Source organism: Cyprinus carpio, chromosome B20 (assembly GCF_018340385.1).
Source record: "Cyprinus carpio isolate SPL01 chromosome B20, ASM1834038v1, whole genome shotgun sequence".
Taxonomy (NCBI): domain Eukaryota; kingdom Metazoa; phylum Chordata; class Actinopteri; order Cypriniformes; family Cyprinidae; genus Cyprinus; species Cyprinus carpio.
The window spans coordinates 24145135-24163756 of record NC_056616.1 but is presented as its reverse complement, the minus strand read 5'-3'; the positions used below and the strand labels follow the sequence as shown (position 1 = coordinate 24163756).

Here is an 18622-nt window from a genome sequence, read left to right as displayed (position 1 = left end):
CACTGAGATGTGCTCCTGTCAGAGCCGCTCCTGATGTCACTGATGTTAATATGTTTGGACCTCATTTAGCAGATGAAGGATTAATCGCAGGCCCCAGCGGGTTCTGGGTGGAGAACGTGTTGTAGTCAACTAGTCATTTTACAGCGAGTTTAGTTAAGAAATCTTCTCGTATAATCATCTAATAAATCCAAGTATGGCAAGAGCTTATGTGTTTCTCAGTTTTAGGGTCTTAGATATCAATATTTGGCTGCCAAAAGCGCTACGCACACCCCATTTATTGTGAAAATTTGCGCTCTTAGATTTGTGAGTAATTTAGAATGACCCTCGTCTGTTCATATAAACGAGAGAAAGAAAGTGTCTTAGTTTTTTTAACATGAATGTTATGCATATCTCAACATATATTATATACACTGCCACTACACTGCCATTTCTATTTTGGATAAAATAGCAGCATTTATTCAAAATAGAAATCTTTTATAACAAAATAAGTCACTACTATCGCTTTTTATCAGTTTAACATTCTTGCTGTCCCTTTCTTTCTTTCTTTTTTTCTTTGCTGTTCTTTTAAACTTTTTATTCATCAAATGAAGGAGTCCAAAAAATATTAAGTTGCACAATTGTTTCTAACGTTAACAATAAATCATCATATTAGAATGATTTCTGAAGATCATGTGACACTGAAGCCTGGATTAATGATGCTGAAGATTCAGCTTTACATCATAGAAATAAATTATATTTTAAAGTATATTAAAATAAAATAAAACTTTTTTTGTAGTTTTTGTAGTTGTTTGTGAAATATACTAGCAATGTGTGAGTGGAAATTGTTTTTACACCAGTGTAGATTGTATATCGATAACAAATATTCTTTCTTTCTGTTTGTGTGATATGCTGTATTTTTGTAATGCATATAAGCACCACGATCCTGACACCCGATCTGTTCTCGTGAAGTACTCAGGGTTAAACATACAAACGTGCCCGGATTTCTCCTTTCCAAGCCACTATCGCTGTCATTTTCCTGCCACAGTATCACTTTTCTTACATTATTTGTCGTTAAATAGAGGAGGAAGCGAGTTTATCCGCCTAGGATCACCCATAACACCCGGGCATCAAGTTTTACACAGAAGCCCCTCCAAATCACATCATAAAATCAGACTTGTGTCATTTAAAATATTTAAAAAATGACACACATTCTGCCTAACAGTCCTAGAAACATTTGTTAGTGTGGCGGACAAGAGCACACACATGTTTGTATTTATAGGACACATTTGTCAAAGCACACATCCATCATTCGGCCCGTCTGCTGGTACCCTGATGCTAATGTTTCAGATGCACTTCTCAACAAAAACGTGACCGTTTTGCACACTTGACAATTGTCAAGATTGCATTTTATTTTAACAGCACTGTAATCTAATGGAAAATGCCCTGTTAATTAGTTAAGGGTAGTTAAAATTCCCTGAAAATGTACACACCCTCAGGCAATCCGAGATGTAGATGAGTTTGTTTCTTCATCAGATTTGGAGAAATGTAGCATTGCATCAGTGTCTCAGCAATGGATGCTCTGCAGTGAATGGGTGCCGTCAGAATGAGAGTCCAAACAGCTGATAAAAACATCACAGTAATCCACAAGTAATCCTCCAGCTCTAAACATACATGGGTGGATTTTGATGTGGGAGAAAAAACAGGAGATGGATTTTTTTCCACTGGAGGAAGCGTTATTATGGAATATGGACTCATATTTTTTCCAGAAGTGACAGTCTGAAATGAAAAATGCCTTGATGCATTTGTTTTGTTTGTTTTTCTTACAAACACACAGCTTTTCTCTTCACAAGCTGATGGACTGGAGTGCTGTGGATTACTTGTGGATTATTGTGATGTTTTTATCAGCTGTTTGGACTCTCATTCTGACGGCACCCATTCACTGCAGAGCATCCATTGCTGAGACACTGATGCAATGCTACATTTCTCCAAATCTGATGAAGAAACAAACTCATCTACATCTTGGATTCCCTCAGGAAATGTACATTTTTTTATGAGCTGTTCCTATAAAGTCAACGTGTGTAATTAATTTCATTTTCATAATGTGCACTGATTCATTGTGCAAAATAAGACCAGGAACTTTAATAGAGTTGATTTTGACTTTTAACGTGTTTAAACCAGACATGAACAGTATGTTGAGGTTCTGTTTATATTTTCTGCCCAGCTGGAGATAAATAACCAGACGCCAACTGGTACTTGTTTTTTGCATTGTCAGCATGCTTGGAAGCATTTGTAAGATAACAAATATGTAAAAACAGCATGTTAATCTTTAGTTTTCATGCTCCTGGTTTTCTTTACTTTTTCCAGAAGGACTTATGAGGTGACTTGAAGCAAGAAGGTTGGGATTACAAAACACGATAGAATCACGAATACACTGGTATTTAACCCTATAAATCCTGACATTTGAAATAATACTCAGAATTTGTAATCTTTTTTTTAATGGAACATTTTATTGAGCCTTTAGACAAAATATAAAAAAAAAGTTTTAACATGTTTTTGTTGAGTATCATATTTGATACATCAGGCTTTATGGCTCATTATAGTCTGGTTTAGTGAGAATATGAAGGAAAAACAGCTAATAAAAGACAATTTTATTCAGAGACTCGAACTGAGCTAAAATATGCAATTTGGTGCAGATGCTGGTATTTATTTGACCAAAAAGTGATGAAATTCTGATGCTTGCAATGTAACCAATTAGATTTTTATAACATTAAATGATATAAATATCAGTCGCCAATCATATGTCTAGTTAGAGTATATTTAAATGATCCAAGCATATAATGCAATGCAATTTAATGATGATTGAGAAATGAACAAATAAACGTTCCTAGATGATCACATTCAACACTCCAATCTGAAAATGATTTTTGGGTAATCAAGTAACTCTAAGTTGCATCATTTTATTCGATTTCATCCTTATGTTTACTTTATAAAAATGAAGCACAAGCTGAAGGTGGACATTTGTACAATTTTACTAAAAGATTCTTACTTGCTAAAAACATATAAACTATCAGATGACAGAAGCCCTGGAGTTGTGCAACAGGTTTTTCATTAAAGTTTTGATCATGTTGAACATTTAGAGGGCTTTGCATATCAAGTATGATACAGTAGGCTTTAGATAATTGATAACATAATCCTGTAGTGTCATATTTGGCACAAAACGTGGCCAGATGCAGTGAAAAAGCCAGAAAACGGCCCTCTGGGGGGAAGTTTACTGGTATTGCTCTATACCGCTTGCATTTTAAAAAAAAGTTGAAAAGCATTTCTGGTTTGCATCCAAAGTCATAGTGCAGCTCTGAACGCACCACATATGTGTGTGTTTGCGCATAAAGCTGGAGATCCGATGCCAAAATATAGGTTAAAATGGAATAAGCTTCAGTACAGCTAGCTAATCTGGAGGGGAATAAATATATAATGCATGAAACTCCCAATGCATAATGCATAAACGCACATATTTCTAATGCAATATGAACAGATTGTTTAATGTTGTTGTGTTATTTTCACATTTTTAATGTGGCCAGCAGCTGTTGGTTCACAGCGCTCATTGGAAACATGACACAGGCAGGATGCCAGCAGTCTTTCCCCAGCAGAGCGCTGTTAGTACGGTCCTGTTCATTAAAATCAGACCCAACACACACACACACGTCTGTCTTTCCTGGGGCCGTTGAGTGAAATCATGCAGGGTGAGGTGATTTGCTTTGTGTTGGCATGAAAGCGGAACGAGACGCAGACCAGGCTGCCGCGTTGCGGGTGTAACCGCGTGGCAACAGCTGAAATTTATTATGCACTTATGATATTTTTGCGGTTTTTGTGGCCATTTATCACAAATGTACTCGTGATTTTTTTTGTGGTTGGCTTGCGCAAATGTTTGTGTTAAATTTTCAACGGTTAAGGATTTATGTATTTAATTCTGCTGTGTGGAATCAACTTTAATCAAACTGTCTGAAATTGGTGTTAATGCCAGATTGTGAGTTTCTAGATGCATTAGAGTAATGCTCTTACAATGTAACTGTAAGTTGTATGGGAAGGTTAGATAAGGTTTGTTGGTTAGCTTCTTGGTCTACTTTTAGGAACTACTTTCCTAGATAAGAAATAAGAGATTTTTTTCATGCAAAAAGTTCTTCTCTTGTATTTTTACATGGTTAGTAGTTTTAAAAGTAGTTTTATATGATTTGGAGTCAGATTTTTATTTTTTTTTTTGGTAAAGAAATTCGTACTTTTATTTAGCAAGACACATTTAATTGATCAAAAGTAACAGCAAAGACAAAAGATTTTGTTTTCAAATAAATGCTGTTCTTTTGAACTTTCTATTCATCAAAGAATCCTGAAAAAAAATATATCCACAAAAATATTGTGCAGCACAACTGTTTTCAACACTGATAATAATCAGAAATGTTTCTTGAGCAGCAAATCATCATATTAGAATGATTTCTGAAGATCATGTGACACTGAAGACTGGAGTAATGATGCTTAAAAAACAGCTGCGCATCACAGCGATCAATTATGATATACAATATATTCACATAGAAAATATTATTTTAAATTGTAATAATATTTCGCAATTCTACTGTATTTTTGGTCAAATTAATGCAGCCTTGGTGAGCAGAAGAGACTTAAACATACAACATCCATAATTTGGATTGAAAGAAACTGCACTTATGAACTCATAACATGCTTTAGAGAGTAACCTAATTAATTTGCTCTGAATTAGATATTGAGGTGCATATAGTTTTAGCAAACTTAAAGCCTATTTCACCCTCCAAAAATAAACGTTTCAACTTTTTTTTTTTGCTTATTCCTGCTATAATGCCATCAGACTGCTGTTTCTTTTCATTTTGGCCTTGAGACATAATGTCAGAATTCCTCTGGCCCCTGAACCTCCCTCGCTTTGGAATCTGAGGCCCCTAGAGAAATTTGACATCCACACTCCAAAAAGTGGGTGGAAGTCCAGAAGACTGTGTCTGACAGACGTCCTCCCTTCTCCGGCCGACATGTCCCTCTCCACCCCCTCGTCCGCCGGAGGAATTCCAGAGCCGCTTGCTGTTTGCTGAGCCGTAGCCAGATCTCAGATGGACTCTGGATGGCCGGCGCAGAGTTTTGGGCCGTTCCTCAAAGGATGAGCCGAACAAATGCTGAAATACACAGTCACTCTGATCTCTTGTCCTTCTACCAGCTCTTTCTCTCTATACATACACTTTTGTAGTCAACAGGATGTATTGGAAGGATGGAACAGAAGATTTCAAGTCTGTAGATACTTTTTTCACTATAAAGGAATTACAATGGAAATGTTTCATTGATGTTAAAGGAAAAATTCACTCAAAAATGAGAATTTGCTGAAAATGCCCTCATCCTCAGGCCATCCAAGATGTAGATGAGTTTGTTTCTTCATCAGATTTAGAGAAATGTAGCATTGCATCAGTGTCTCACCAATGGATCCTCTGCAGTGAATGGGTGCCATCAGAATGAGAGCCCAAACAGCTGATAACAACATCACAAAAATCCACACCAGGAGACAAAAGCTGCGTGTTTGTAAGAAACCAAATACATCAAGATGTTTTTAACTTCAAACTGTTGCTTCCAGCTAAAATACAAGTCTATAATCCATAATAACATTTCCTCCAGTGAAAAAGTCCATCTCCTGTTGTCTCTCACATCAAAATCCAGCCACATATTTGTTTAGAGCTGTTTTGGCTTGTAAATGGTGCTTGATCTGTGCAGATTTCTCTCCTGATTCAGACCAGATTACTTTTTCATTGGACATTTTATTTTAAAATGACTTGATGGATTTCTTCCTCAAAACAAGCAGCTATTTGCCTAACGAGACATTAACTGGAGTGCTGTGGATTACTTGTGGATTATTGTGATGTTTTTATCAGCTGTTTGGACTCTCATTTTGACGGCACCCATTCACTGCAGAGGATCCATTGCTGAGACACTGATGCAATGCTACATTTCTCCAAATCTAATGAAGAAACAAACTCAATTACATCCAACATTTCCCTCTCCATTTGTTCCCAACCAATCAGGCTTTAGATCAAACTACAAACCAGTCATATATAACAAACCTACCTGCACAAAACGCAAACTAAATGATCGTTTGTCACAAATAGAACAGTGTTTGTGCTCTCGCTCGCACCTGAGAGCCGTTAGGCAGCACTTGTATGAGGGATGTAAATCAGGAACGCACTCCCATATTTCATTTCCAGCCAAACATCCCATCCCTCCCTACTTTTATGGATCAACATTTTTGTAGCATAGAATAAAAAGCTGCATATGAATGTACTTTGCGCCTGCCGCATGCATGGCTTACATCTGCAGCTGCATGCGCTAATGTTTGATAAACATCAACGATTAATCCGAATGCTCTGACTAAATTAAACGCTACTGTCAATATACTTTTCTTATTAGATGTCTAAACACTCTTTGATCCGCTCTATAATTTGTTTAGCTTGTATTGATCTGTCTCCAGCGCAGTAAAACACATGTGGGACTCAGAAGGCCCGAGGAAGCAGCCAGGAGTCATTCGTCCTCATTTCAGAGAGGCGTCGGAGAGATTTGGTCCCCTAGAGTTTTAGAAAAAAGACACGGGAGAAACCCGGGCGATTCTGGGCTCAAGTTCTGTAGCATATTAGGGAGAGCAGAGGTTCACAAACTTTCTTTGTCAGTCCAACCACTTAGACAAAATATTTAAATGAAATGCCTGCTGGGATTTTAAGTTAATTAGTCGATAATTTAACAACACATTTGAATGTTCACTTAGCAGGTGGCATTATAACTTATGGCATTTTAGAGTAGAAAGGTAGTATCCAGGGCTCAGACAACATCATAACCCACCCTTCCTCTGCGATCCTCATCCTTCTGTGATGTTCTTTCTCGCTTCTCTTCCCTTCTTTTTTTTCTTCTCTCCCGCTGTGTTGTTGGCTGACCTCGTCAGCTTTGATGAAGTGCTGGCGATCGATACTGAGTTCGCCCGGAGCGTTTTGATTACGGCTTCCACCAGTTCCAGTGCTCCCCCCCTTCTCTCTCTGAAGCCTCTTCCCTTTGAAGTTCAGCTGCCTGTTTTTATTTCAGACGGGCATCCTTACTCAGACCCTCATAGTTCTGCAGCTAAACATGAACATGTGGAGTTGGGATGAGTCTGTCTGTCTGTATATCAGTCTTTCCATCCATCCATCCATCCATTTGTCTTTCATTTCATCCATCCATCCATCCATCATTCCATCTGTCTATATATCAATCTGTCTATTAGTCTTTCATTCTATCCATCCATCCATCTGTCTTTCATTCTCTCCATCCATCCATTCATCCATCCATCCATCCATCCATCTATCTGTCTTTCATTCTATCCATTCATCCATCCATCTGTCTATCTGTCTTTCATTATATCCAGCCATCCATCCATCATCCATCCATCTGTCTATCTGTCTTTCATTCTATCCATCCATCCATCATCCATCTGTCTGTCTTTAATTCCAGCTTTCCATCCATCTTTTGTTCCATCCATTCATCTAATCAGGGCCGTGGGAAGAGGTTTTAAGTTGGGGGTGCTGTAGTGGGAGGTGCATTTTTTGCGTGTCAGGTGTACACACCTCTTAATAATGTCTAAGTCTAATAACAAAGTAAACACACACTAATAAGAATTAAACATATTTATACCAATCTTGTAACCAGACTCCGTTGCACATAGCAGACACGTACAAATAGCCAAGATAGTTAAACAGCTCAAAAGGTTGTCGCGCACAGCGGACGTCTTCGCCTTGACGTTCAACGTGAGGTCAGTTAACAATGATGCATTCTGGCTGACCTCCCAGGGCGAGTTTTTTAAGGCGACCTTATTTAGAATGTGTCACTTTATGGTTTCCATGGTGACGCGTCATTGCTTGTCACGTGACACACCGCAACAACAACAGAGCTGAATGAATGATGATCTGCTTTTATGTCATTTTTCCTTTTCATTCAAAATATTCACAAATTTGTTAGATATGGCATGAAATATCTGATATTCCGATTGTCAAATATATGCAAGTGGAAGTGTTTTAAAACACCTTTTTAACGATCGCGTTAGTTGAGCTGTATGCGGGATGGCATCTTAGTTTGTGCCGCAGACGCAGTTCAGAGAATCGGATCTGTTGGATTTACAACACGTGAATTCATCCACTTCTCCCGAAATACATAAAAGTAAGTGGCTGGTGAACTGGGAGAAGAATAGAGTAAACTTTAAAGTTACTTACACATGTGTATCTGATATGAATAAAACAACGTGTCTAATTATAATGGAAAGGATTATTATTGCCTCTTCCTTTGACATCAGTGTGTATTTTACAAACTCTAAATGTATTGTTTTTTTAGTACTTATATGTCTGAAACCTAAAATAAATATTATGTGGTTGAAAACACTGAAAAGTTGAACCTATGCTTTGAACGCGCCTCTCTCTGGCTCAGCGCCAGCCAACACGTGAAAGCACATTTGAATTTAGCAGTTGATCACGTCATGCACTGGGACCAGCCTAGACTGATCACACCGGTGTGATCGTACGTACGTGCGAAAGGGTCAATAATTATTTAGTTGTGCTCAAAACCTCCTCGTGCATAAACTTCTTAGGTTAATAACAAACAGGAGGATTTAAAACATGTTTTAATACGTTTATGTATTTATTTTTTTGCATCTGTCAGAGAGTGCTGTAATGTCTGCATTTTCCAACTGCAGCACCCCTACTTCCCACGGCGGACATGCATCTAATTGTCTTTCATTCCATCCCTTCCATCCATCCATCCATTCTTCCATCCATTCATCCATCCATCCATCCATCCATCCATCCATCCATCTGTGTTTCATTGCTTCCTTCCATCCATCCATCCATCCAACCATCCATTAATACTTCCATCCATTCATCTGTCTTTTGTTCCATCCACTTATCCATCCATGCATCCATCTGTCTTTCATTCCTTCCATCCATCCAACCATCCATCGTTTGTTCCATCCATCCATCCAACCATCCATCCATCCGTCTTTCGTTTTATCATGCATCCATCCATCCATCTATCCATCCATCCATCATCATCATCCATCCATTTTTGTTCCATCCATCCATCCATCATCCATCTCTTTTGTTCCAACCATCATCCATCCATTTTTCGTTCCATCCATTCTTCCATCCATCCATCCATCCATCCATCCGTCTTCTGTTACTTCCATCAACCAGTCTGTCTTTTGTTCCATCCATCCTTTCACCCATCATAAAATTTATGACATTAAATAACTGATATTAAAACTATTTAATGTAAATGTAAAAATAATAATAATAATAATTAAAATGTAAAATAAGAAATCATAGGCTATTTGTCTTTTGTGATAATTAACTCTTGTGTTGGAAACATCAGTTTTAACGTTTATTAGAAAATAAAACTACTCCAAAAATCACACTTCTAGTCTAATCACAGACCCCATATCCTAAATTTGTACCTTTTGCAAAAGAACATCTTGCTTTTTCGTTTTTTGTAAGTTATTTCTGAAACAAATCCAAATTATGATATCATAATATGAAATAATTTGTAAACTGCATTATGACTTGCTGTCTGTATAATCCCATACACTAGTGAAAACCTGAGTTAAAACCTAACGCAATGGTTGAAACTGAGACATATAGCAGATCTGCTAGATTTCGCTTTGCATGTTCACGGTCAACGCTTCTTCTCTGCTGCGTGCGTCGCGTGCGTCAGACCCTTTAGAAATCAATGCAGCGCCATGTATTATAATGAGAGCGCTCCGATTGGTCGAGGGGCCGTGACGTCAGGGATCCCGTCGCCTGCGCTGAAGCTCTGTTTATGGAAGCGCTGGAGTGTTTGTCGCGTAGATGGAGAGTGTGAATGCGCTCCGTTGTTCTCAACAAATGCGCGACGCAACTCGCTCCTTTCGAAAGGATTACAGAGTTTTACTGCGATCGAGGATTGTTATTCTGTCTCCGGTCACGGAACGGCACTTTTGAACAGACTTTAGGTTTGTTTACGGAGTTTCGGACGCGTTTGTTTGGCTGTTTGTCGAGTCCAGAGAAGTACATAACGCGGCTTGCACTCACTGCGGAGGTTACACTGAAATCATAATGCGACTGATGAAGACATCTGAACATAATATATGATTACATCTGAACCTGACTCACCAAAAATCCGCGTTTAAATCAGTTTAGTGTCTTGGGCTCATGTAATGAGTCTGTAAGGAATGGCAACCTGGGATCAGTCCTAAACTCTGTAAGTGTGTCTTTTGTTTATTATCTAAACTATTTATATATACATCCAACCAACCAACCTATCTATCTATCTATCTATCTATCTATCTGTCTATCTATCTATCTATCTATCATACTAGTAATAGCAATACTGTATTTTTTATTTTAGTTGTTAGATTAATTTCTTCTGGGATGCTCCATGAATCAGTCATTTAGTTTTAATTCTAAAATGTTTTTTAGTTATGCAAAAATGTTTTTTTTTATTTATTTTTTTTATTTTTTATTATTTATTTTTTTTGAGGTTGCTGCATAACTTTTCGATTCATTTTATATATATATAATCTGTACAGTATATGAAAGTAAGGAATATGTTTAGTTTGAAATATAGCTAGTATGAATTATAGAATATGTTTAGTTTGAAATATAGCTAGTATGAAATCAATTTCAATAACAAAATACTATATATATATAATCTGTACAGTATATGAAAGTAAGGAATATGTTTAGTTTGAAATATAGCTAGTATGAATGCAGTTGCATTATTTAAATGCATTTGAATAACAAAATATCCACCAAATTATTATGAAGAATTACTTTAAGCAAAACATTTGACTATTTATATAGTTTGAAATGATAAAATAATGCATCTAGTGTTTAAAAACAAGCCAAACTGTACTGTGAAAATGTTAATAGTTATAACGATGAATTGCAAACCTGTGGTTCTTCTGAACGTGAGGAGAAACAACTCTGTACATCCTTTAAAAACACTATGCAATGAGACTCCAAACATGCTGAAGTCAATTTAAACATGCAGATACTGACACTTCATTTAATATGTTATCTAATGCGCAGTCATGCATAAGTGTGACTGAAGTGTCCAAATACTGTATTTAGAAAACGTTTTGAGAAATAATCAGTGCTTTTCAATGCTTTAATGTGTTTAATCAGAATGTTTATAATTTTTAGACTTCTAGTTATGGTCTTCCTTCAGTGTGCAGGGTTCAGAACGGATGCACGAGACGTCCAACATTGCACTGAGCATTCATAGCGCTGAACATGTTTCCCTCCCTTGGGCTTCTCTCTTCAGAAAGCTCTCTCTATCTGCCTGCTCTTTAAATGGATGCGGTTCAGCTGCGAACACAACCGGATCTGTTGGTGCAAGAAGGTATTTTGGACGCTGTGTTTACGGGACAGTCACCTCAGTATCGAATGAGATCTTTCATGATCCCTGGCACTTATTTTGGATGCTTGTTTTTTGGCCTGTAGTTTGAGATGAAGTCGTGCAGGTCTCCTCCTGTCTCGTGAGAACGTGTGTGATTTACTTCACAGAAAGAGCTGACCATGACGTCAGTGTGTGTGTTTCTGGGCAAGCTTCCAGTGTCACAAGCGTGCGTTTTACCTGAGTAACAGTACGGTTGGATCTTATTTTACAGTGATATGCATGGTGTGCGCTTTTTAAACATCAAATGAAACATTTAATATCACAGAGGCAGCCCGTGTCATTCCACTGCAACAATTTCCTGGCCATAGGGGCTGAAATTCAAGCATACCATGAAACGTCGACTCCTCTGCTGTCTGTCCAATGTGTTTGAACCTGTTCTTTTCAATCAGACAGCGCCTTTGAAATTCGCTTTGTTCACAAAGCCATTCTTCCTGAAATTACACTGTAGGCTTGGTAATCGAGAACCGGTTCTCAGTCTCAAGTGTGTGGTTTTTTTTTTTGAAAAAATACTGCAATCAAATGATTTCCCTGAAGTTCAGTAACGATAGCAGTTCTTGAACTTGTCCTGAAACTAAGAATCCCGTTTATTTCCTCCATAGAGAAAATTCTTTATAGCAATAACATACAAACATTTAAGAAATGCTCCTGGAGGAGCCACATCTCTTATGTTAATTTCTGATTTCCTTACTTTTTGTGCGTTAAATCAAATTTTGTCAAGCTGTGGTTCTTCTTTGAGTTTGTCAGGATGGTTCATGGCTTAAAAAAAAAAAAAAAAATGGAGAAAATAAATTAGAAAAATGCTTTCAGAATCAAAGCTGTCAAAAAGTTTTGTGAACAAATGACTCTGAGTCAGTTCAGTTCATGTTTATTTGTATAGCGCTGTTTACGATACAAATCGTTGCAAAGCAACTTCACAGAAAATTAAGTTTCTACAATATTTAGTAGTAGCTTATCCGTTCTTTTTAATGAATCAATCTTAAACTCATGAGTCATTTGTTTGAATTAAATTTGAATTTGAATTAAAACGATTCAAACCGGAATGTTGATGAAATATCAAAATATTATTTTATTTCCGCTAATTGTCAACATTTTTTCTTTTTCACTTACTTAAACTTGTTGCTAAAACTGTAATAAAATTACTAAAAATTAAATAAAAATGGGAAAACCACAGCAAAATGACTAAAATTGTCTCTAAAATGAAAACCAAAAAATAGAAATTTATTCAAAATATTAATAAAATCTATAAGGTGCTGTTTATTTACACACAGCACCGCCCATCTATGTCGGTTCTAAAATAGTGAACCAATCAGAAGACCCCGGAGGCGGGGCAAGCGTTGCATGCTTTTGTTTACAATAGTTCGGAAATAGTAGTGTGATCGGAAACAGCTGGAGTTGGGTCTCTGTGCATTAGTGACCATGACTGTGTGTTTATTTGCAGATTAAGTTCCTGATCAGCTGATCCAGGGAGGATCATGGCCCTGAGCGAGGGCTTCAGCTCCAGCAATGCCGGATCCATTGAAGAGCCGGAGGTGTTCACACCGACGCACTCGGGTCAGAATGGCGCACTCAAACCCAACGGAAACATGTGTGCGTCTTCGCCAGGCTCCTCATCCTCGTCACATGTCACAGACTCTCAGAGGCTGGCTGTGCTGCTGCCCAACGCTCTGCCGCCAGCTTGCTGTGTTTACTGCTCGCCCCGGCAGCCCGTCTGCTGCAACGGGAACCAGCAGGATTGTGCTCTCTTCCAGAGCGCCGTGTCGTCCGCAGCGCTTCACATGGGCTCGTGCTGCGTCCAAGGCGTGCGCTGTTTCTGCATGCAGCATCACTGGCCTGAGCATCTCCAGAACCAGCCCAACATGGCCACACTGAGGTGAGAGTCTGTTCTTTACTGCGTGTTGTTGATTACGGATTACAAACCAAAATTTATTCAGACACCTTTAACATTTCTCACATTATCTCATTTTATAGTTTAGAAAATGTTAGAAAAAGTACTCAGAGTTACACTGTGTCAGAACAAATTAATCTTGATAATGTCAGATAACTTTGATGGAAAGGTATGTAATGAGTTCTGTTGAATAGCTGTCAGCTGTTACATTTAAGTGTACAATTAAATAATACCAATTTAGGTCAACCAATTACTAAGCAATGCTTCATTTTGTTCAGTCTGTGGTGTAAAAAAGTTCAAAAGAACAGCATTTATTTTAAATCAAAATCTTTTTGAAACATTATATTTTTTTGTAGCATTATAAATGTCATTACTGTATCGATTTAATGCACCCTTGCTGATTGTTTACAATAATTATTTTCTAATTGAAAAATTACAATTAGAAATGAAGAGGTTATTTGCAAAAATGGATAACACTATTCTGTCTCTCTTGTGTTACCATGTTTTTATTGTTAGTTAGCTGTATTTTTTTTTAGTTATTTTTTACCTACCCAAAATAACCCAACTCCAATTATAACACAATAAAAAAAAATGACATTATAAAATAAAAAAAAAAAAAACTGTTTTTGCAGACAAACTCTTAAAATATTACCTTGCCAACTAACTGTTTTAAGTGCATTTATAGGATATTGTAATGTGTCTTAGGCAAGAAAAAGACAAACCAATTAAGATGGTTATCATACCAAGTAAATACATTAAATATTTACACACACAGGCTACTAAATAGCCTGCAAAATACTCCACATTTCATTTTTAAAGTTATTTATTTATTTTTTTTATTTACACAGGTTTTCTTTCTCTGGATGTAACAAATGTAATATTTCACATCTTTTTTTAGGTTTTCAATAACCCTATGTCAGTAAATTAATCTTAATATTTCTATATTTAATATTATTTAAATTAGTGCTGTCAAACGATTAATTATGAATAATCGCATCCAAAAAAAAAAATGTTTACATAGTATGTGTACTGTGTATATTTATGTATATATAAAAGCGCACACATACAGTATAGGCCTATATTTTGAAAATATTTACATGTATATATTTATATTCATATTTTTATATTATAAATATATTTATTATATAAACATAATTTTAAAAAAAAAATATATACATGCATGTGTTTGTATTTATATACATAATAATTATACACAGTACACATATATTATGTAAATATTTTGGATGCGATTAATCGTTTGACAGCACTAATTTAAACCTTTTTTAACTTATTATTGTTATTATATTTTATTTGTTATTTATTTATTTTGGCATTTTAGTAAATCATGCAATTTATTTTTATATTTTTAAAAAAATAAATTTTATAAAATTTTATTTGAACTCGGTTTCCTCAAGGTTTCATATGCAAATAAATAAAAAAAATCAGCAGTTAATATTTATAGTTTTTAATATTTATATATTCTAAAATATTGAACAATACTTTACCAAATTTTGATAACTTAAATTTTTTCATTTAAAATTAATTATGGACCAAAACAAGCGATTTGTGATTCGTATATCAATGTTTCAAGATGCTGATGATGTAATCGTTGCATTGAGAAAACAAGTCAACTGTTACGCCTCTATTATTTTGATTATTCTATATTTTTTATTATTTTTTGCTGTTAAATTGGCCATGACCAATATGGTTGCTGATATGTTGTGCCCTCCTAATAAACAGTTTATAAAATAGTTTACCTTTATCTTTTTCTTAGCTAAGACACATTAGGAGAAGCATTTACATAATCCTGTGAATGCACTTAAAATAAAACATTTAATAATTAATCGAAATTGAATCTCATTGTGAATCATTTTGGGTTTAAAAATAGTTCTTTAATCGAATTTACAACCAGAGAATCAATTCGCTGTCTACATAAAGATTCAGGAATGATGCGGCTGATCTTCCAGCTGAGGAATGATGAATAGCTTTTGTTGACTGAAAAAGAGGGAGCTGCCATGTAGCCATCTGGGGTCATGTCACATGTTTAACCCTTCCCGACACGCTTCATTTACCTGACCCCGACTTGTCTCCTGCATCTCCCACCCTGATCTAACCAGGTGCAGCACGCTAAAGCAGCCAAAATAGAGTGTGGTTTTAGTTTTTGTGCCTCTCAGCTGTTAATTAAACATCAAATGCTTTCTGATTTTGAAGTGAACGATAGAAACGATGCTTAACGGTGGAAACTTGTCTTGTCGTGCCTGCGTGAGTCAACAGATGCTTCAGTCTTCTAGTTCAGTTCCTTTTCAGGAAGATGTTTGATCAACGTCAAATACAAACTTTGATAAATTTGTCCCCGTGTTTAAAGAATCACATGATGCTTCCAGTTCTTTGTTGCAGGACAACCAGGAAGATATTCATGAAATGTACAGAGCTGTGTGTGTGCGTGTGTGTGTGTGTGTGTGTGTGTGTGTGTGTGCGTGTGTGTGCGTGTGTGACAACTGCAAGCCCCGACCAGCCAACAAGCCTTAAAATGATCTTTGTGTTCTCAATTTTAGGCTGTCATTTTGAGAAGCCTTTACGCGTGATCAGAAACAACAACTGTTTAGCTCGTGTGTCTCCACTTGCATTCAAAGATTAGAGTAAAATGGAGATGTCAGACTGAGAGAATTCAAGCAGATGCTCAACAATAATTTATAAAATTATTAAAAAAGCAAAAACAAGGAAGTATATTTGGTGTCATTAAATATCATTTTGCTAAATAAATACTAGCCAGCTATATATTTAGAATATATATATATATATGTGTATGTGTATATATGTGTATATATATATATATATATATATATATATATATATATGTATGTATATATGTATATATATATGTATATATGTGTATATATGTATATATATGTGTGTGTGTGTGTAGTCCTATTCATATATTTCTAATTCTTCTTACTGTTTATTTAGCTAAATATTTTAAGCCACATTTTTCTAGTGCTTAGAATTTCTATGAATATTAAATGAGGGTGCAGATATTTACATTTTAAAATATCATTATTTATAATACATGACATGATATATAACAAATAATATAATAAAATATATACTTATTTTTATAATATTTGTTCAATATTTTTATATATTGTTTTACTACTACTTTTTTCCTTATTGCTTGGCATTTTTTTAAACTTGGAAAAAAATAATATTTTTAAATATTAATATTTAATATTTTAAACAAATAATAATAAATATATTTTGTGTAATATTTATATTTATATATTTGAACATTTTTGAGATGGGACAAAAGTCATCAACATAAAAATAATAATAATAATAATAATAATATATTAATTATTTATTTATAGAGTTATTTACTTAATTATTCGTATAATGTTTATGCTCAGATTTTTTTTACTACTATTAGTTTTTGTAATTTTATTTCTTGGAAAATTATATGCTGATTTTTTTTACTCGTAGGACAAAAGAGAATTGTTTAATTGAATTGGCCAGGTTGAACTCTAAAACCTTAATGATCTTATACTCACAAATAACATGACAAATTACAATGGATTTTTAAAAGTTATTACACTGTGTTGCATAACCATCATGAGAATAGTTTTTTTTTGGTCCAGCCCTAAGCTACACATTTTCTTTTGGTGTTTTTGGAAGTACACTCCATTTAAAATCAAAATAAATGATGTTTATTAAGCCGTTTTATTCAGTGTGTAAATAAAACAAATTCATCCACCTTCTTACGCACTCATGAGCTATAAGTGATCAAAGTTTGCAAGTTAAAGTCTGCTTTTGGACGCAGTCATGAGCTATTAAGACTAGTTTGAAGCGGTCCTGTCAGGTTCTGTACAATGTTAAAGTGATCGTTCGGCCAGAAATGAAATTTTGCTGTTGATTTACTCACAGCCAGGCCATCCAAGGTGTAGGCAATTTTTCTTCTTCTTCAGTAGAACAGTAAAGAAGATCAGAAACCGTGATCCTCTGTGACTGATAAAATGCAAGTCAGTCACTTTTAGAGCCAAGAAAGCACATACAGGCAAGACCGAATGAATACCTGTGGCTCCTGACGATATATTGAAGTCTTATGAAGTGAAACGATCCATCTGTGCAAGAAACTGAACATTATTTACCTGTAATCCAGAGCCTGAGGCAAACGGTTCCAAAGCAGTGTCCGGTTCACAAACGAATCATTCTTTTGAACCGATTCTTTTTGGTGAACTATGGGAACAAGTTCATCAAATCACCAAACCGTCTGAAACAGTTCATGGCGAATGAAGGGCGAAATAAAAGTTTTTATGGTTTCTCATTGTTTATGTAAAAAAAATAAATGAGCTGATGAAGGCTAGTTTATTCACTTTAGGCATGTAAAACACACGTTTCATATCATTATTGGGTGCTTTGATAATATAATTACATATAGTGACATCATTGCATGATTATGTAAATGAACTAGTTAATTGAAACGAACCATCCGAAAGAACCAGATCTTCATTACAGGTAATAATGTTGTAAATAATGTTCAGTTTCTTGCACAGACTGATCGTTTCGCTTCATAAGACCTCAATACATTCATTTCGGTTTACCTGATATGCTTTCATTTATTCTCAAAAACTGGTAGCCATTGACATGCATGTTATGAATCTCCAAAGACCACAGTTTCAGCTAAAAATCTTCTTTACTGTTCTACTCAAGAAAAAAGTGGCCTATATTTTGGATGGCCCGAGGCCGAGTAAATTAACTGCTAATTTAAATTTTTGGGATGTTGTTTTGCATGTAATGCGAGGTCAGAATAGCATGAATAAGAGGCTTGCATGTTGACGCGTCCCGAGTCTCTTCGTGTATATCATGGTCCAGGGTGGGTGAGGAACCCGTAGAGCCAGTGAAGATGCCCAGTGAAGATCAAAGCCCACCTGATCCCATAAACCACGATCAAAGACGCCGAGCAAGCAGGACCCAGTCATAACCTCAAATTAGGCTGATGTCTAGCTTGCTTATTCTCGTTTACTAAACAGACTGAAGCCTGTAGAAGGGTGAGGGAACAGCTGGAATGTATTAAGTCGATCTGGGACCGTCTTGTTTTTGATGCGAGCGCTACAGGTGCAGTTATTATGATCCCAGCAGCAATTGCACTAAAGGTTTGTAGTCCGCTTCTAATCAATTGTGACTTTATTCAAAAATGTTTCATTAGGGACCATCACAGCATGTACAGTTGTACCAGGGTCTTCATATCAGTGTCTGATATCT

At 35.9% G+C, this 18622-nt stretch overlaps 1 protein-coding gene across 3 annotated transcripts in view; it reads left to right on the top strand.

Moving 5' to 3' along the window:
* The window catches only part of disp1 (dispatched homolog 1 (Drosophila)), a 57815-nt gene that overhangs the window by 23350 nt on the left and 15843 nt on the right, over window positions 1-18622 (top strand). The window contains exons 1-3 of one of the 3 annotated variants that reach the window (XM_042747160.1): window positions 9814-10281; window positions 11251-11424; window positions 12920-13351. In XM_042747160.1, the coding sequence (XP_042603094.1) occupies window positions 12954-13351 (398 nt within the window). In that variant the 5' untranslated portion in view covers window positions 9814-10281; window positions 11251-11424; window positions 12920-12953. Of the gene's footprint in view, window positions 1-9813; window positions 10282-11250; window positions 11425-12919; window positions 13352-18622 lie in introns of those variants that run through there. The other 2 variants (XM_042747158.1, XM_042747159.1) reach the window with 2 other exon arrangements.